This window comes from Carcharhinus amblyrhynchos, chromosome 34 (assembly GCF_965287045.1).
Source record: "Carcharhinus amblyrhynchos chromosome 34, sCarAmb.v2.hapA, whole genome shotgun sequence".
Lineage (NCBI taxonomy): Eukaryota > Metazoa > Chordata > Chondrichthyes > Carcharhiniformes > Carcharhinidae > Carcharhinus > Carcharhinus amblyrhynchos.
This window is the reverse complement of record NC_137357.1, coordinates 10767582-10786089: the sequence shown is the minus strand read 5'-3', so window position 1 is coordinate 10786089 and position 18508 is coordinate 10767582. Positions and strand designations below refer to the sequence as shown.

General features: G+C 38.8%; 1 protein-coding gene across 50 annotated transcripts in view; it reads left to right on the top strand.

The window, feature by feature from the left end:
* Positions 1-18508, top strand: part of LOC145361429 (calcium/calmodulin-dependent protein kinase type II subunit beta) — a 268939-nt gene that overhangs the window by 225591 nt on the left and 24840 nt on the right. For 29 of the 50 annotated variants that reach the window (XM_080217191.1, XM_080217198.1, XM_080217187.1 and 26 more), the window contains 2 exons: positions 9608-9703; positions 16050-16175. The exons of 19 other annotated variants lie outside the window; for them this stretch is intronic. In XM_080217191.1, coding sequence (XP_080073317.1) covers positions 9608-9703; positions 16050-16175 — 222 coding nt within the window. The remainder of the gene's footprint in view (positions 1-9607; positions 9704-16049; positions 16176-18508) is intronic. 2 more of the 50 variants (XM_080217193.1, XM_080217206.1) reach the window with 2 other exon arrangements.

The window sequence follows — 18508 nt, the reverse complement described above, 5'->3', positions numbered from 1 at the left end:
ATGGCCTCCTTCAGCACTTTAGGGATTCTATGATTCATGGGAAGTGGGCATCACTGACAATGCCCTCTTTGATGGCACTCTGAGACTAATTTTCAATTCCAGATTTTTAATGTTTAATTAAATTCCAAATAATTCAACTAGCTGCCATGGTGAACCAAGGTCTGAAGATCATTTGATTGCACTTTGGAATACTAGTGGTGATATTAGCCCTGTGCTACCAGTTCCCAGTAATGACTTACTGACCCTATTTTTTCTTATTTCCTCAGGAGATAAAGGAAAGACTTGAGATTGACATAAGAAAATAGACAGCATAATTTTAGCTGAAGGGTGAAAGGGTCATAGAGAAAGTGTATGAAGAATGGCAAAACTGAGCAGGTTCCGTAATTCGTGGTGCCTGATCAGTTGTCACCAAAGTTGCATAGTATCTCACCAGTGCAGTGATCTAATGAGGAGAACATGGCAATTACCTGCACGACACCCCCCGCCCCCCCCAACACCAATTCCCCTTTCCACTTAACCTCCCGTGATGGGAAGAGAAGTCATCATGTCTGTTTTTATTACTTCACAGGATATGGGCATCACTTGCTAGGCCAGCATGTCACTCTCGCCCTAACTGATCTAGAGAAGGTGGTAGTGAGATGCCTTCTTGAACCACTACAGTTTATTTGGTATAAGTATTACCAACAGTTCTATTGAGAGTTCTTACTTTGTAGCTTTCTGCGAGAGGGAAAATGGGAGCTTCAAGTAAGGTGTGGCGTTATTAAAGACAAATGGGTTAAGAGGGTTATAAAAAGATGTTCTTCCTTGGACTTGCATTGAATTTTGTTTGAACAGTGTAAAAAGCCAAAGATTGAGGTTAGAAGGGGAGTCGAATGAAAACTGAGCTGGTTGGCAGGAGAGAGTTTCAGGATAGGATCACACTTGAAGACAGAATAGAGGTGTTAAGCACAAAGGTGCACCTTTGTGATGCAGAAAAGTGTGGACCAAGAGCAACAGTGATTGTGTGCTTAATTGTTATCTGATTGAGGAGCAGTTTGGAACCCAAGAAAGTCGTGTGGGAGGAGATCACTGGACATTTCTGACCCTACGCTGTAAGCTGCCGGGGGAAGAGAGCAGATGGTCCAGGCGACAGAATCTTAAACTGTGAATTTGGAAAGTAAGAGAGTGGAGAGGAGCTATGTCTTTGGATAGTGGTAATGGAAATAGCAGTAGATGATCTATCAAATGAGAAGGCTGAAGGTCAGGTCTCAGCTCTGGAGAGTTGGCGGGGGCGCAGGAATAAGCTAAGTTTTGGAAACATGATGGTTAAAAAAGTACTTACTGGAAGCTGTGGTGTGGTAAGTGACATCATCAGATCAGTTGAAAGCAGGATTGGTGGTAGGTAAGGGATTGGAGGAAAGCCAAGTAAATGGAATTGAAGTTACAAGATAAGAGAAACTTGCAGCACATGAGGTCATTCAGTCTTTTGTGCCCATGCTAGCTCTTTGAAAAAGTAATTGTGCTTTGTCCCACATCCAACTTGTTATCCGTGAGGTGAAAATCCATGGAATACTGAAATGATAAAACAGGCGTGAGGGGCTCAAGGACAGATTCCTGTATTTCTTTGCAGTCAGCTTATATGTGCTTCTGTACCATGATTTCATTGGCTTTGCTCATCCCCATTGATGTGCCTTGCTGAAATGAGTAGGCGTGGATTATGTTTTCTCCAGCTAAATAAACTTTTGAAATTATCTAAACTGAGGAATTAGGGGCAGAAGTAGGCCATTCAGCCCTTTGAGCCTTCTCTGCCATTCAGTAAGATCATGATTCATCTGATTGTGGCCTCAACACAACATTCTTGATTGTCTCCAAAGACTTTGCAGTTTATTAAAGGTTGGAAATAATTTTGATTGAAAAATGAATGAATATGTAACCATAATCCATTATCAACATAGGGTAACTCAGTTAATATCCAAAACCACCAGAGAAAAGATATAATCATGCATTATAGTTACCATCAGAATGCAGAGATAAATGATCTCATCAATCCATTGTTTCATATCTACCCACTTAAATGTGACCTTTAGAATTCATATATTGTCCACATAACTTTTTCATTGGTGCCTAATAACAGTTGCATTAGACAGACATCATTGTTTAAGGTCGCGTGAGAATGCAACTAGCTTTCACTGTGCTCCTGTGGTTTTCATGCATTCTGATGAGCCTTTGCCTGTCTGACGACTTGGTAGGTTGGACTGCTGGCTATTTAAAAGTCAAGCCAACATGGGTCAGGAGAGCATTTGATTGTACACCCTTTGCTTTTGAGGGAGAAGCAGTATTTCAGTTGTGAGCGCAAACTCAAATTGGTTTGGGAAGCAACCAAGTTTGATATGAGAACAGATTTCAATGAACAGTGTTAGAAATTTTAGCTTCAGCAGCATCTACGTTAATTAAAGTCCCAGATGGAAATGGTTAAAGCAAGTAGTTCTTGTTGCTGTTAATTTAGTTCTTAAATAAAAGTGGTGTTGATGGTAAGTTGTGACACCACAGGAAATCTGCAATGAGTGTGCTGTCAAGTGTATTCAAAATACCACCTCATTCATCATTAAGATCACGCTGGTTTGGTTGAAACTTCAGCATGCGCATGCTAAGTTTGAGAAAATTCTTGTGCCAGTGATGTTTGCACCTACTGAAGAGTGCATCATCCGTAGATTTGAAAAAGATGAGGCTGGATCTGTGGTTATAAGTGGCGGATTAATTTCAGTGTATACTATATATCACTTTGCTGTCATACGCCTGTTCCTCCGGCAGCAAGAAGTCTCACAACACCGGGTTAAAGTCCCAACAGGTTTATTTCGTAGTAAACACCACTAGCTTTCGGAACGCTGTTCCTTCATCAGGTGAGTGGAGAGTTCTGATCACAAACTTGGGCAGCCTGCAGACTTGGACTGCGTTTGTGAAGCTGACCAGCTTTGTTGGGCAGTTTCACTCTTGAGGGTTTCAGGTATGCTGATCTTGCATTTAGCCTACTCATCGGTGCTGAATGCAAACAGACACTCGTGAATCTGGTGTCAGAATTTTCAGTGAGTCACAATGGTATTTATGCATCATGATCTGGTTGGTACTTGGACTTGGAACCAGTTTAACAGTGCAATACTTCCAAGACCGAAGAACGCTGAACAAGAAGAAATTCTCTCACCTTTCTGACACTAGTGTAAATGATGTTGAGCTGGACTTGATGGTTGCTGCCTTTTTCAGCTGTGTTCCAACTTGAGCAGTGTTGAATTCCCCAGTTATCTCCTCCCTTTGTGCTTTGCTCCAGCCAAGGATGGCTGTGTTTTTATTTGTTTCATTACCTGAAATCAGCCTTGGGTGCAAACAGTTCTTGTCTACTAATTAATCCCTTTGCCTAATGTCAAGGACATTGCTCTTTGTACATTCAAATGTCAGAGTAAAGAAAACAAAGCACTCTGAAGAGTTCAAATACCTTTTCCTCCACAAGGACAAAAAAACACACATGCAGCTTAAGACAGACGTTTTGACAATGGTATCAGCTGGATGCCTGAAGATTGGTTTCAGTGGACAAAAACTCAGTCTCAGAGATTGAACTGATTTTTTTGCTTTAAATTCATTAAATGTTTGTGACACAAAGTATAACTTCATCGCAATTCCTCTCACTGTTGATGATAATTGCAGTCACAACAGAGACTCTGCAATTAGATTGTTGCAGAATTTACTGCAGGCATTGTATGGAATGGTTTGAATAGGATTGCCTTCAAGCTCTGAGCCATTTTAAATTCAGCATCAATCTGTGATTTTTGTAATAAATTAACTGAATGTCTTCTTGCAAGAGAGCTAAAGCTGGGTATATCCAGGGAGGATACTGCTGGGAGTATGGTTTTAAGTAATTTGTATCCCTCCTCAGTGCATTACAGTTTTGCTCATGACCTTTGAAAGGTCATTCTCCTGATACTTAGGAACATGTGAATCCTTTGTCTCAAAGTGATCAAGGTGATATGATGGTGGGTGGGGGATAAACCTACTGGCAGTTATGAACAAAATGTTAACCTTTATTGACCTTGAATTATGTCTACTTAGCCGATTGTTGATTTTTCTTCAATGGATGGTCAAGTACAGGAAATGGAGGGTGGTAATTTCAGTGAAATCTTGGGGTTAATCCAGTGATCTAGTTTTCATAATGAACACTAATTCTATATCCTTTCAACTGACAGCGCATAGTTTAGCATCGTCTCAATCAAGGAAATTCAAATTTAAAACATCCTGCCTTTTCAGAAGAACTCACAAAGTGGTCTTGGGTTTCAAAAGAATAGATCTCCATGGATTTATGGAAAAGAATTGTAATGTCATATTTCTTGTGTACTGTCTCTTCATTGACTTTGCGAATTGACAAGTTTTGATGTACTTATATCTTAAAGTTCTTTGCAACATCCCTGTCGGCTCATCTGGTGAGAGCAGAATGTGATTGAGTTGTGAAGATTGTCTGGTTGAATCTCTAATTCTGGTAAAATAACGAGTCTGAGCCAAATAAAGCAGTTGAGGTGCTACAGTTGGCTTAAGTGCTCTGGACTGCGGTGAGCCCTGCTGAAATAATCTATCTGTGGATTTGGGGAAAAAGTTAATATTAGGTTTACTCTAGTCAAACGATCTCAATTCATTAATGTCTGACTTCAAATAACAGTATGGACACCTGGGGGAGGTAGGACAGCTGGCACCTGTAGAAAACTACTCCACTATAACTCAAAGTCTTCAGGTGAGGAAGGAAAAATAATCTACTTTCACGCAGGGTGTTCAGAATGTTCTTGTGCAACTTTAAAAACTCTGGACACACAAATGGTAGAAACCTTCTCTTCCAACTCACTGATGTATATGTTGCATTTTTCCTATAATGTATGTGCAGTAATATTGCTGCTACGGACATCAGTTCTGCAAGTCATACATGCAGTTCAAATTTTCTTCTACTGTTGGCACTTTGAATCAGGAAATCATCAACAAAACGAACACAAGAAGTCTTTGTGAATGATGCTTTGTCATTTACAGATTGCTTCTATCATGTCTATATCCAAAGCTATGAAAGTTTAAATTTACATCAGTACTTTATTGACACCCTTTACAATTTCTGTGGTGAAGAGGAACCACATCAGTTTGGTTTCCTGTTGTCACCAGTCCAGGTGCGTGCCAGTGAAACTTCATGGCACACTGAACACTGTATAGTACTTTAAAAAAAAACAAAAATACCAGAAATGCATCACAGGTCTGAGAGAGAGGTTAATATTTCAGGTTTGATGAACAGTCCTAACCATGCTTCTAGTTCAGGTATGAATAGATTTCATGAGTGCTTGAATTCTGATTTCACGTTTGCATTAATAACCTGAATAGTGGAGCCAAAATTGCAAGTTGACCGGGTGTGATGGTGGTATGAAAATGTAAGCAATGTGATGGTGAATATCGTGAAATATTTTATAAAAAGTTCACACTGGATAGTCCATGTTGATGCATGTCAAATATTGCACATTACTCAAGGAAAGTATGCCATACAAGTATCCAACACATAGAATTGAACTATCACAGTGAGAATTAAGAAAAGACCAGAGAGTGAACTCATCACTATCCTTGTTGAAACATATTTTAAGTGAATCAAACTGCTGGATATTAAGTCTGTTCGATCAAGTGCATCTTCAGATACAACAGAGGGAATCAATTCATTTTCAGCATTTTACACAAAAATCTTGGTACATGCAGCAAGAAGGAAGAAGAAGAAGGTTGATCAAAAGTGCAATATGGGGTGAGCATTTAGTGGAAATTAGGTAAGTTCAAGATATACTTAGTCTAGAACTAAGAAGGTAGGAGTTGGGAAGGAATCTTTTGAGGGATATAAATGGTTGTGTTCCAGATAAGATTAGCCTTTATGTTATTGGAAAGTAGGACCAATGAATTTAATCAATAATTACTTTATTAATATTTGTTTTAAAATGGTACTAAATGTTTGGAATGTTTTGGGCCTCCTTCCAAATTTAGATCCCACTAAATATTAAATGGAGGACAGCTTCAGTAAAAATAAATAGCACTCATGACTGTGTTCAAAGCTTGCAGAAACACAATTTCTAGAATCTAATAAGGAGCTAGTAAAGTGTCAGTTCCTGTTGAAGTATTTAAATATTAAATAGTGTGCTAAAACCCCAGGTTATTTTGTTTATTTTCAGATGTAATTCTCATTTGTGTAATTTGTCATTTATATACTTGGATATTTGCAACTTCAGATTTATATTTTCCATACCATTTAGGAGCTTTATCATTTCATTGAGATCTCCTCTTTGATCATCTTTATTCGATAGAGAGGTCTGTACAGAGTATAAGTAGAATTTTCTAGTCTGCTAATGTTCAGCGATATCTAAAAGTGGAAGATGGCTGAATAGAGACATCAGACTGCCTCATTGTTTCAGAATGTTATGTTTAATTGGGATAAAAGCAACTAGATGCTTTTGGGCAATGATGTCTCATTTAGCAAGCTATGATAAATCTTTGTCACTTCATGAGAATTTCAGAGCAATTCGGGTACATTCAGCGAAACCAACCTTTGTGTCAAAGCTGAATCTTTTCGCTCATTGCTGTCAAATGACCAATTGGACAGAAACTACACAATATTGTTCTTCTTTGAACAAGTTTTGCACCTGCTGCTATCTCATTAAAGTCTCCCAGCAGTGATTCTGTTTTTATCTTTTTCGTAACTATACACTTGACAACAATGTAGGTTTTGAGTCATCCCACTAATGTTCACATTCTTTAGTCTAGATTTTAGCATGTTGTGACAAGTTGACAGTTGCCGTGATTTTGGAGGTGATTTGATGTAGGTGTATTGTGAAAACTGACATTCAAGGCTGATGCTAGATGCTATTAAAATTGCTCACTAGGTAGTAAGCAGGGTATTAACTTGTTTGGCAAACTGAAGGTCCTTAGTGTCTTCAGTGATATCTACATTATTAATCAAGGTAATAAAAAAAACACCGATAATCAATGTTCCCTCTCCCTTGTCCACCTTTTAGTCTTTCTACAAACTGAATTAGCACCTAAGAAAAATGCCAGTCTTTTGTGAGTGTACTGATTTATTTCTACCTCAAGTCTGCCATCTCAGCTATGCAAAGATTCATTCATAGTGAGTGAGTTTTAGCTGTCTGTCTCATGCATAAATTTACTCAAGTTTATTGAGTCTCAGTATTATCTTAAATTGGTGGTTGGGCAAGTAACTTTTGTGAAGTTGTCCACATGGACTTTAGTAATGCCTTTGACAAGGTACCGCATGGTAGGTTGTTGCATAACGTTAAATCTCACGGGATCCAGGGTGAGGTATCTAAATGGATACAAACTGCTTCTTGACAGAAGCCAGAGGGTGGTTGTAGAGAGTTGTTTTTCCAACTGGAGGCCTGTGACCAGCAGTGTGCCTCAGGGATCACTGCTGGGTCCACTGTTATTTGTCATTTATATTAATGATTTGAATGAGAATATCGGAGGCATGGTTAGTAAATTTGCAGGTGACACTAAGATTGGTGGCATAGTGAGCAGTGAAGGAAGTTATCTCCAATTGCAATGGGACCTTGATCAATTGAGCCAGTGGGCTGACGAATGACACGTGGAGTTTAAATTTAGACGAATGCGAGGTGACGCATTTTGGTCGATTGAACTAGGGCAGTTAATGATAGGGGGTTGTGGAGAGTTAAAGAACAAAGAGATCAAGGGGTACATGTTCATCGCTCCTTGAAAGTGGAGTCTCCGTGGATAGAATGATGAAGAAGGCATTCGGCATGCTTGGTTTCATCAGTCAGCATTGAATACAAGAGTTGGAATGTCTTGTTGAAGTTGTATGAGACATTGGTGTGGCCATACTTGAAATACTGTGTGCAATTCTGGTCACCCTATTATAGGATATTATTAAACTAGAAAGAGTGCAGAAAAGATTTACTCGGGTGCTACCAGGACTTTGAGTTATAAGGAGAGGCTGGATAGACTGGGACTTTTTTCTCTGCAGTGTCAGAGGCTGAGGGGTGATCTTATAAAGGTCCATAAAATAATGAGGGGCGTAGATCAGCTGGATAGTCAACATATTTTCCCAAAGGTAGGGGAGTCTAAAACTACAGGGCACAGGTTTAATGTGAGAGAGGAGAAATACGAAAGTGTCCAGAGGGGCAATGTTTTCACAGACAGGGTGGTGAGTGTCTGGAACAAGTTGTCGGAGATAATAGTAGAGGCGGGTACAAATTTGTCTTTTAAAAAGCAGTTAGATACTTACATGGGTACGACGGGTATTGAGGGATATGGGCCAAATATGGGCAATTGGGATTAGCTTAGGGCAGCATGGACAAGTTGGGCCAAAGGGAATGTTTCCATGCTGTAAACCTCTGTGACTCTCAGTGAAATGTACCAACTGTTAACCAAGTTCTGGAATTTAAAAAATTAAGTCAGAGAGATATGTGACCTTTCTGGGCTCATCCCAGGCAAAAACAAACTGCTTGCTGGAATTTTGCCTCTTTCCACACCAAGTGAGATGTGTGATGGTGCAATAATTCTGAGCAAATGTGAAACTGTTCAAGACTCTACAATGACCTATGGCTAGAACTGGGTCCAGTGCCGAATTACCAGAAATCACTGAGTCTGCACATTTTTAATGTTTGATATGGGGCTGACTGGAAGTTCCATGACGTGTGGATCGTTTCTGAAGCATGGATCTCAAGAGTGAAATGCAAAGCAGTTTTCTATATTGCTGGGGATTATGACCTGAAACTTGTCCTAATTTTGTCATGTGAAGCCATCAGTTCACAGGATTGATAAATGTAAATGCTTGCTATGGTCAGAATGTGTTTATATGCAAAGTCTAAATTTTGACTTTTGCAGAGTAACTGGTATAGTTTGTCATGGTGTGTGCCTTTTTATTTCATCCTTTGCCATTTCATCTCAGCAGAGAATTCCATTTTGTTCATTGCAAAAGTACATTTTGAGAATGTCAAAAGGCCAGTAATGAATTTTGACTGAATCTGTCCTGTGCCATTTGTCTAAATTGTTCTTCTTTACTTGCCTGAGGTCATGACCAGGTTGGAGATTGTTTGTGTTTGCTCAGTGGTAGATCACCGTTTTCTGTGACAACAGGCAGACTGTTTCCTTCTAACTTTTCTTCCCAATTCCCTTGCCCAAAGCAAAAAACAAATGTTGTTTCTGCGTTTCTAAGCTGCTCTGTCCAGTGGGTCAGCAGAAAATGAGAAAAATGGAGGCATGTAGCACTTATAAAATTCAGTGTGAGACTCTCATCCTGGGGAGCAGGAGAGACCATAGACATGGGATCTGTAATGTAAAATAGTGAAATTTTTCAACTGTGAATTGAGAAATTTCTTCCTTTAATGGGATATTCAATAATTCTGCCTTCTATGTGCACATTTCCACTTCAGATCTTTTGAACAAAAATGTTTGAATAAGCCAAACTAGACTTTGAGCCTTGTGGAAAGATTATGTCCCGTCATTATTTTTGCCCTCTCACCTTGTGGTGTTTTTCATCATTCATTCTGTTTACTGTGTAACATGCTCTGTGTGTTTGTTTCCATCGTCCTTTGCATGCTGCCTCCAGCCAAGGGCGCTGAGAGCAGTGCTGTAAGGAACCAGTCAGGTGCTGGGCCTCAGGCCGAGGTGCTCCAGTCTGCTCACCCTCCGCCTCCTGTACTCTGTAAGTTGTCTGGGCATGCTGTGTTCTGCATATCACGTGACTGCCTGTGTGTGTTAACCAAGTTGTAGAAAGTGGCCATTCATAAAAAGAAAACCTAAAATATCTCTCAATATGTAGTTAATTTTCTGTTAGTCTCCTCAACTGATAGTTTTAAAAAATGAAATAACGTTATGAGGTCAAGCCACTAATTTGTCCCAAAAATCTGATTTTTTTAATTGTTTATCCTATTTTCTATCATATCACTGAAACCTGAATTATTCTTACAATTAAAAGTGACTGACTTTTCCATGTAAAAATTAGGTAAATTTGTTAATTAGACATGACAGAAATACAAAAACCTATCTATTTGATAGAAAAAAAACCAAACTATTTGAGACAACAGTGGAAAAGGAAACTAGCTTCTGCAGATTTAATTGCCCAGAGATGATCAGATCGATCGAGCATCATACAGTTAGGGAGTTAGCCAGGAACACAGTTAGTACTTTAGAAGAAGTTAACATCTGTTGTATTCACACAATGGCATGAAGTAATCTTAATGCTTTGAACTTTCTCACAAAAGAACTTAACCTGATGTCCAACACACCAGTTAAATAAATTACAAATGATGCTAAAGCAATGCCTGTAAACCTAACGATTCACTGCATTATTGCAATTTCAGCTACATCTGAGAAACTTTAAGCCCCACATGTAAAAACATATTAATAACATGACACATAAGATGGCAAAATTGAGGTGACATGACAAAAAAGGTCAAAGACATTCAAAGAAAAGACACAGAAACCAAAATAATTTTTGAGTGCTCGCATCTCTTAGTCCTTAGAAATTGAGAGATCAACTAAGTCGAAGAAAGGAGAGAAAAACTTATGCTGCCTAGTTTCCGTTCTAATATATCAAACTTATGCACAACATCACCCAATTTTAAAATCCTTTAGTTGTGGAATTAACTATTTTGAAACTGAAGTAATTTATTTCTTGTGTTTTGAATTACATTAATTCAGCAATAAAATTTGGATTTTTTTTAAGTTTTACAGATCTAATGATGATGTAGCTGTGGCTGTTGTCCCTAAAGTAAAACTGATCTCACTGAAACTGCAAAAGAGCTTTATATGCAAGTCTTTAGATAAACTGCAGTGGAAAGTGAATATTCAAAATATTGAAAGCTGCATTTGTCAACCTTGTAGTTACTTGTCAGTGTTTTGTTTAGATGGAGTCTAAAATTAATCAGATAGTTGAATATTGCGGCAGGATTTATTATGAATGGCCGAAGCTAAAAACTGCATGCTGTTCAGCTTCAGCAGCTTGGCTTGAACCATTAAGACTGTTTTACATGGTTTACTGTAATCATCCCAAAGTACAGAATCTCATGTTTGAAGCTGCATGATTTGTGATTTTGATGTTGTTGACTGGATGGGAAAGAAGGGGAGGGGCACTTTGTGCTTGTATTGAACACCATACCTTCAAGCTATAGATTCAGTTTACAGCCAAAACTCATCACATGATGACTTGACTGGCTCAATTGGGCAAATGCATATTTTGCAGCAAGTTTCAAAAATTTGAAAATGGATCCATCAGTCTTCATAGCTGTCTCTCTTGAGTGTAGAAGCAATCCCTAAACAGGGGTGATAGTGTTTACAATTCTATCAATTTTCAGTTTGCCCATTCCATCTTTATGTTTTGAGGCATTTCTTCTCCCAAGGATGAATTTCTCCACCTTCATCAGTCTGACCTGCGCTGGATAATATTGCCATTGTCAGCATGAAAACTGAATGTTCCAGAATGCAAAAAGGGACTGCTGTCGATTCAGTTCTGTGCAGTTTATGTCAAAAATCTTGATTTCTTGGGAATATCTTTTCTCCCATTCTGCTTCTTGTCCTAGCTTTCACTTCACCACAGAGTCCCTGTTTATTTATTTTGTTCTTCAAGTGTAAACTGTATAAATGAGGCCGCAGTTTTTGCTCATCCCTAAAGATCCCAAGAAAATAGTGATGGACTTTTTAATTCATATTGATTGGTTTCTAACACAATAGTTTACAAGACCACATCTGAGGTCTTAAACAGTCAACCACATACTCTGGGATTTTGGAGCCATGTGTACTTTAGAATAGGTACCATTTGAGATTTTTTTAACTAAAATCTGGCAGCCTTCATGGTCATCTTGTTTTCTTTCATGTGAGTTCAAGTTATCAGATTTATTGAAATCGTTTCAGATCTTGCTAGGATTGAATTTATAATCTCTGGGTTGTTAATTATGTACGATGACCACAAATACCCGATTGGACCCACAAACAGGTCCATTTTTGGCTAGACTGTGATTTGATTTCTTCTTACTCAGGAATTATTTAGCTATTAGTTGTAGTTGGCTCAAATTCCATAACATTTCTCTTCATTGGGAAGGAAATGAAAGCGTGGAGGGGGTGAAGATCTGTTAAAGTCTGCCATTTTAATTTAATTTTTAAGATGGTCCGTCAATGACTCATTAATGGACATGGCAAAATGGCATCAAAATGTGGGTTCATGCAGCTTTGAAGACATTCATATGCAACATCCATAATTTAAATCACATTGCATTTGTCTCAAACATCTCCAAAGTTTCCTATATTTCTAATGAAATGTCATTAAAAGGATTTTAACATCTGCCATCTTTAATGGCCTTGGTGGGTGGGAGGAATCTGATACCAAAACTGAGTTATAGGAAACTATATGGAATTTTAGAAAAATGATCATCTGTGAAAAGATTGCTTTGCATATTTTTATTATTCTTACGAACGTTTTAAAATGTTTGTTTAAACAAAGACTGATATGTTAGTTCAGATATAAAGGAAAGCTGACTGGGACAGCATTGGTACCATTCCTTCAACATTGGTGATCCAAGAGCAAAATAGGCCTACAGTTACGACAGTGGGCCCCTGCCTTTATCGGGAAAAGATACCACATAAGTACTCGTCAGCTGTCCTACTCATAATGAAAATGTTGAAAAGGCTCATTGGATTCATTGAATTAAGATGCTGCCTCCATCTTGGGAATTAAAATACTGAAACCTCTAGATCTATATTTCTGCTGCTGAGATGGAGTTGTGTCCAACTTCCTCAAAGTAGTGTGATTCCATTTGAGAATAGCTGTCATCTGCCCAGAACTTTTACTGCACTGGTCACAAGGTCAGTTATGCAAAACATTCTACTCCCTTCTTAAAAGACATCTCTCAGTGAATCTGACACAGTATCTCACTCTTATGATGGTTTTCACTGTTAACTTACAGAATATAAATATCAACTTCCAGTGGATAATCTGAAATTGTATTCAGGTGGTGTTTTGTAATAGTTTCTTAAAATGAAGCTTTGGAAAGCACATTTTGCCAAAGATGTTTGGTGGGCAACTACTAATGCAGTCTGGTCTTCACTATGATTTTTAACCATTGGGCATAGTTCTGATTTCAACGGTTTGATTTCATTACTTAACTTCTCCCCATGATTATTGACAGGTTATATATGTGAAGGGTCAAAGTGGGTTAATTCCCCACCCTTCCTCCATGCTGTTCCCAACATCCCAAATGTTCATGATCAATTCAGTAGGCAGATGGTGCAGAGCTTAAATGTAGGGGTTGAAATGGGCTGGAGGTACGTCACTGTACATCTTAGAAGATTTGGACAAGGCTACATTTCTGCAATATGGAACAGTTATCAGGTGTTTTATTCAGCAAGGGAACTTGTTTTGAATTAACAAGTGCGGTAAATGACAATCTCAAAACACACTATTCTGAAGCATGTAGTCTGTTTGAGCGCCTCTGTGCTTCATGATGTACAAAATATACATGCAAAAAAAAACCTGTTGGAAAAAATGAAATTTCAGATCCTTCCAGTGCGGTGGATACTGATTAAAATGGAACATTATCATGAATGCTGAACTGTAACCAATGAAGCACAAACAGTTTAATGCCGATCATATGACTCCCAGAAATGATCAAGTCCTAATTTTATTAGCACATAGCTTAGAATGCACCACTTTGAGTATGTGCACCAAAATTATGTGTGGACCAATTGGGACAGCAACTCATTCGTCTCACCTTAATTTTATTTGAATTTAAAGAATTTGAACTCCGATCTACGTTTCAAACAAATCGTGTGTGACAGAGAGTCATAGAATCATACAGCATGGAAACATGCTCTTTGGCCCAACTTGTCCATGTCGGATTTTTTCTTTCAACCACTAAGCTAGTCCCAATTTCCCGTGTTTGGCTCATAACTTCCAGGTTCCACAGTGTCGTATTTGGGGGTTATCCTAATGATGCGTTGGGGAACTCCTGTAGGAAGTTCCCACTCAAGGATTTACCCAGCAATTACTCAGAAGCACTAACTTCCTCTGGACAATGCACTTGGTGGGAACATCTGACAGAAGCTATTTAAATCACAAACTTCATTTGGTTCTGCCAGTTTTACCGTTAGTTAATCTCAAAGAGAAGGAAAAAGACACTCTAACTCCAGAGTAGCAATCTAAAAACCCAGACCAGACCTCGCATGGTATCCCAAGGGGACCCTGAAATCCCATTACCCATTCCTGTGTCTTCCCCACTCCTGGTTACTGCCAAAAAAGGTGGGGGGAGGTTTGACATACCTCTCTGTGCCCCTGTTTTTCTACGCCAATGCTACCGGAGGTGCACGGCACGACTCCTGTCTCACCCAGCCTGAGTGAGAAAGCTGGGGCGAGACAGGTGCTGTGCAATTACAGCCAGGGGTATGTTCATTGACAATGGCAATCCAAAGGAAATTGTCACTCTGATGAAGTTGGGGGTCAAAATGCGTATGACTAAAGATAGCTCCAAAAATCATTCATTTGCTTCAGGATAACACATCTTCGTACCCTAAATATCAAAATATATATGTTAGCTAACCTATACAGGCAGTATAAAACAGGGTGATTCCTGGTGTATTATTATGCAATACTGCAATCTCATTGGTTGACTAATATTCTGGAATTCTACTCTGTGCTATTCCATCTTTTTCAAATGTAGCCATCCCAATGATTGAAATCAACCTCCTTTATTCTGCTAGTTCCCAAAATAGAAAACTGTCAACAGATGTGCTGAGACGTGGTGATGGTTGTTACAGATATAGCTCCAGGACTCCCAGGTTGCTGTCGGAACATGCATGTTTACATGCATGTTGTAGTCTGAGGTTATGAATAATGTTGGTGGAAGCTCCAACTTTCTTTTCCATCATGTGGTTGACTCTCCTACTCTTAATGCTTGCCATTGGCATTGAAGGATTTTGTTTGTTGGCTCCATTAAGAATATGTCTTGCTCCACTATGAAGACCTGGGGCCTCTGTCTCAGAGGCAGAGACGCTACCCACTGAGCCACCAGGTGTGTTGAGATGAGACTTGCTTCAAAATATCGTGGGATGAATAGACCTTGCCGATGTTCACATCGCTAATGTTTGTTGCAAGGCAACACTTGTGTTGGCCAGTGAGCATTTTTTTTAAGGCCAATATATAAAAAAAACTGGGATATGAAAAGATATAATCCTTTAATATATTTCATCGTGTAAATCTTTGAGTTTGACTTCTAAACTCACCTTTATTCAACAGGAAAACTTTGCAAACTGAAAAGCAACAGAGAGAAAAATTAAAACCCCCCAAAAACTTTGCAGAACTTTGGAGAAACCTTAAGAAATTTATTTCCTACATTTGGACTCTATCCAGAAGGTACATTGATGATGTATCTTACACCAGCATATCTTGCCTTGAAAAAGATCCAGAAATCCTAAATTAAATCCCAAATGTGCAGGGATTAGTCCACAGCAAGTTCTGATTTAGTGCTGTGGATGTATCGTTTGCTTCCTGGATCACACAATGTCTTCAGCATAGAGTGAGAGGTAATGAACTGCATTAAATCAATCTGCACCATCGGTGAACCCAAACTCTGTGGTGCCAATAGCACTTGTGAAATATTAATCTCTATTTGTAAAAAAGGTTCATGATCTGATGCAAGTTCTGCAGTGTGGTGAATTTTATTGTTTCTCTTTTTCTTCAGCGACTCTCTCCCTGTCTGTGTGTTACTTTATTTCCTTGTTCAACTTATGGGAAAACAAAACATTGAAATATATTGGTAAATATCATGCAAGAGCAAATCTAGCTTTTCTCACCTTATTGCCTAACTAAAACAGCACAGAAAATAGATGCCAAATATGTAAGATCTACAGCTTTGTGTTTTCACTGAGCTCATGAAATCCATTTCGTGTCATTTCACCATCGTAAGGATGTAAGAAATATATTTCAAATTACTTCAATTTTCCATAAGAATTGTGTTTTTCACAGTTTTTCATCCTAGCTTCTCTTCATCTCCCATTATTAGCTGCAAAGTTCACAGATGTTCTTAGCAGTGTGCGGAGAGGGTCAGGACCCTTTCCTGAACATGAGGGGCCCCAGACTCCTGCCACACAGCCTCAGATGCCTCCTATCACTCCCTCCTCTATGCCCAGTAAGTAAATGTGTGATGGGAGATAACTCAGCATGCAGCATGCGTACTGACAGCATGCAAGTCTGTACACACACATGATGAGCTTTGTGCAGATAGTTAGCAAAAAGACTTGGATGGCCCAATAAAAGATACAACCCTAAGTTACTGCTTGGCACTGGGGTGAAAGCTATTTACCTTCCTGGTAAATAAATGCTTAAATTGCAACGCCAGTATTGCGGTCCCATTTGAAGCACACATTTTAATACTGATGAGTTCAGTGTTGGTGGATAATATTCAATAAAGCTGTTGTGAAGTTTGTTTAATGATGTTTGCAAGCAGACCACAACACAGTGCTCTGCCTCAGCATAGAGCAGCACTGCCTTGTACAATCACGAGATATGTTGTTAACAAGCTCATTTTCAAAGAATAGAATGTGGCTGAACATTTTTCACTAACTTTTCAGAGTAGCATAAATGCAACCATGCTATATCTTCCTTAAGCCCACAAAAGTTAACGAAATTGGATGGCTTTCCTTAAAATGAATTGTGTAGAGACTAATTAAATAGTCAATTAAGTTCTAGGGTCTAATCATATTGTCAATCATAACTTTACCAACCATTGCATTGTTATTTTTTCCTTGCCATGGTTTCAGTAAAACTTGGGTAAATTACTTTTTTCACCTCTATTCATGTTTACTTCATGTCAAGTTAAAATTAAAGGAACATCGAGGATTTCTAAAGTGAACCTTAAAAAATACTCTGCAGTGTTACATTGTTTGTTAATTAAAACAAAATTTAGAAAACTTAAGACTGAAGGAATAATTAACTCATTGCTGAAGAATATTGGATTGCATCCCTGCTGTCCTACTTCTTTCGGAGAAATACATCTCCTCAGACACCTTTATTATCCTGGTCCTTATTTAGCCAGCCTCCTACTTCCACCCTCTGGAGGTCATTCCAAACTGAACTCATGAATTTCCATTCACTTGTGCTTACTAACCTAAATGTCGAATAAAGCAATGTTTTGATCTAAAATGCTCTTCTTGGTGTTCAAATCCCTTTGGTATCTCCATCCCTCCAACTCTCAAAACTATATATTCCCACATTTGGCTTTATTACATCTCCAATTCCTTCTCCCCTGCCCTTCATTGGCAGTATAACTTTGAGGTGCCTTGACCCTAAGCTCTGGAACTCCCTCCTTTAAGACCTACCTTGTGGTCACCTGCCCTAACGTCATCTTTTGTGGCCCATTATCTGTTGACACACCTTAAACTGTGTTTAAGGTGCTGTATAAATGCAGTTTGATGCTGCCTTCTTAGGACAATGTAGGCTAACTACTGGATAAAAGCAAATTACTGCGGATGCTGGAATCTGAAACCAAAAGAGAAAATGCTGGAAAATCTCAGCAGGTCTGGCAGCATCTGTTAGGAGAGAAAAGAGCTGACATTTCGAGTCCAAATGACCCTTTGTCAAAGCTAAAAGGCATAGAAAGTGGGAGATATTTATATTGCAGGGTGAGGGAACGAAAGATGAGTCATAGCCACAGAAACCAGGGAAACCAGCTAATAGCAGAGAGAATAAAAGATGTGAATGGCCAAATGGTAGAGAAGCTGAAATAAAGATGTTGGGGGAGGGGAGGTAAAGAGGAAAATGGATGGCACAGAGGTAAAATTTAGAAAAGGAGAAGCGAAGGGAGAGAAACGGTCAGGTAAGAGAAGGGGCAAAAAGTGGAGGGAAGAGTCGGGGGGGGGGGGAAGAAAAATGAAGAAAGACAATTTAAGAAATAAAAAGTAGAGAACAGTAAAAAAAAATTAAATTGAATAGAATGAAAACAAAGGGGTTGAGGTGGGGTAGAGCAATGTTGAATTCATGTTGAGACCGGAAGGCTGTAAAGTGCTGAGCAGAAAGATGAGATACTCTTTCTCCAGTTTGTGTTGAGTTTCACGAGAACATTGCAGCAGGCGAAGGACAGATGTGGGCATGAGAGCAGGATCGTGTGTTAAAATGTTCTGAGCACACTGCAACTGGAGTTCAAACTTTCCAAAAACCTTAGGTGCATTGCTGAACACTATTTTCAATATAATTGTGTCCAGTGATCAGCTGACCTTTACCTTTGTCTTCTTAATGTTGCTGTCCACTCCTGCTTTAAAACTTTCAAATAATGGGTTCAGAATCAAGACACCAGCTTGGTGGAAGACTGAAGTTTCTCTTCATTCTAATCTGTAAATTAAGGAATTTTACTTATGCAGACGTTATGACAAAACATTATTTATTGTTTTACTTCAGTCGTTATGACAAAACATTATTCTGAAGCTTTTAATGAACAGTCTGAAGCAATGTAAGATGAGAAGGAAA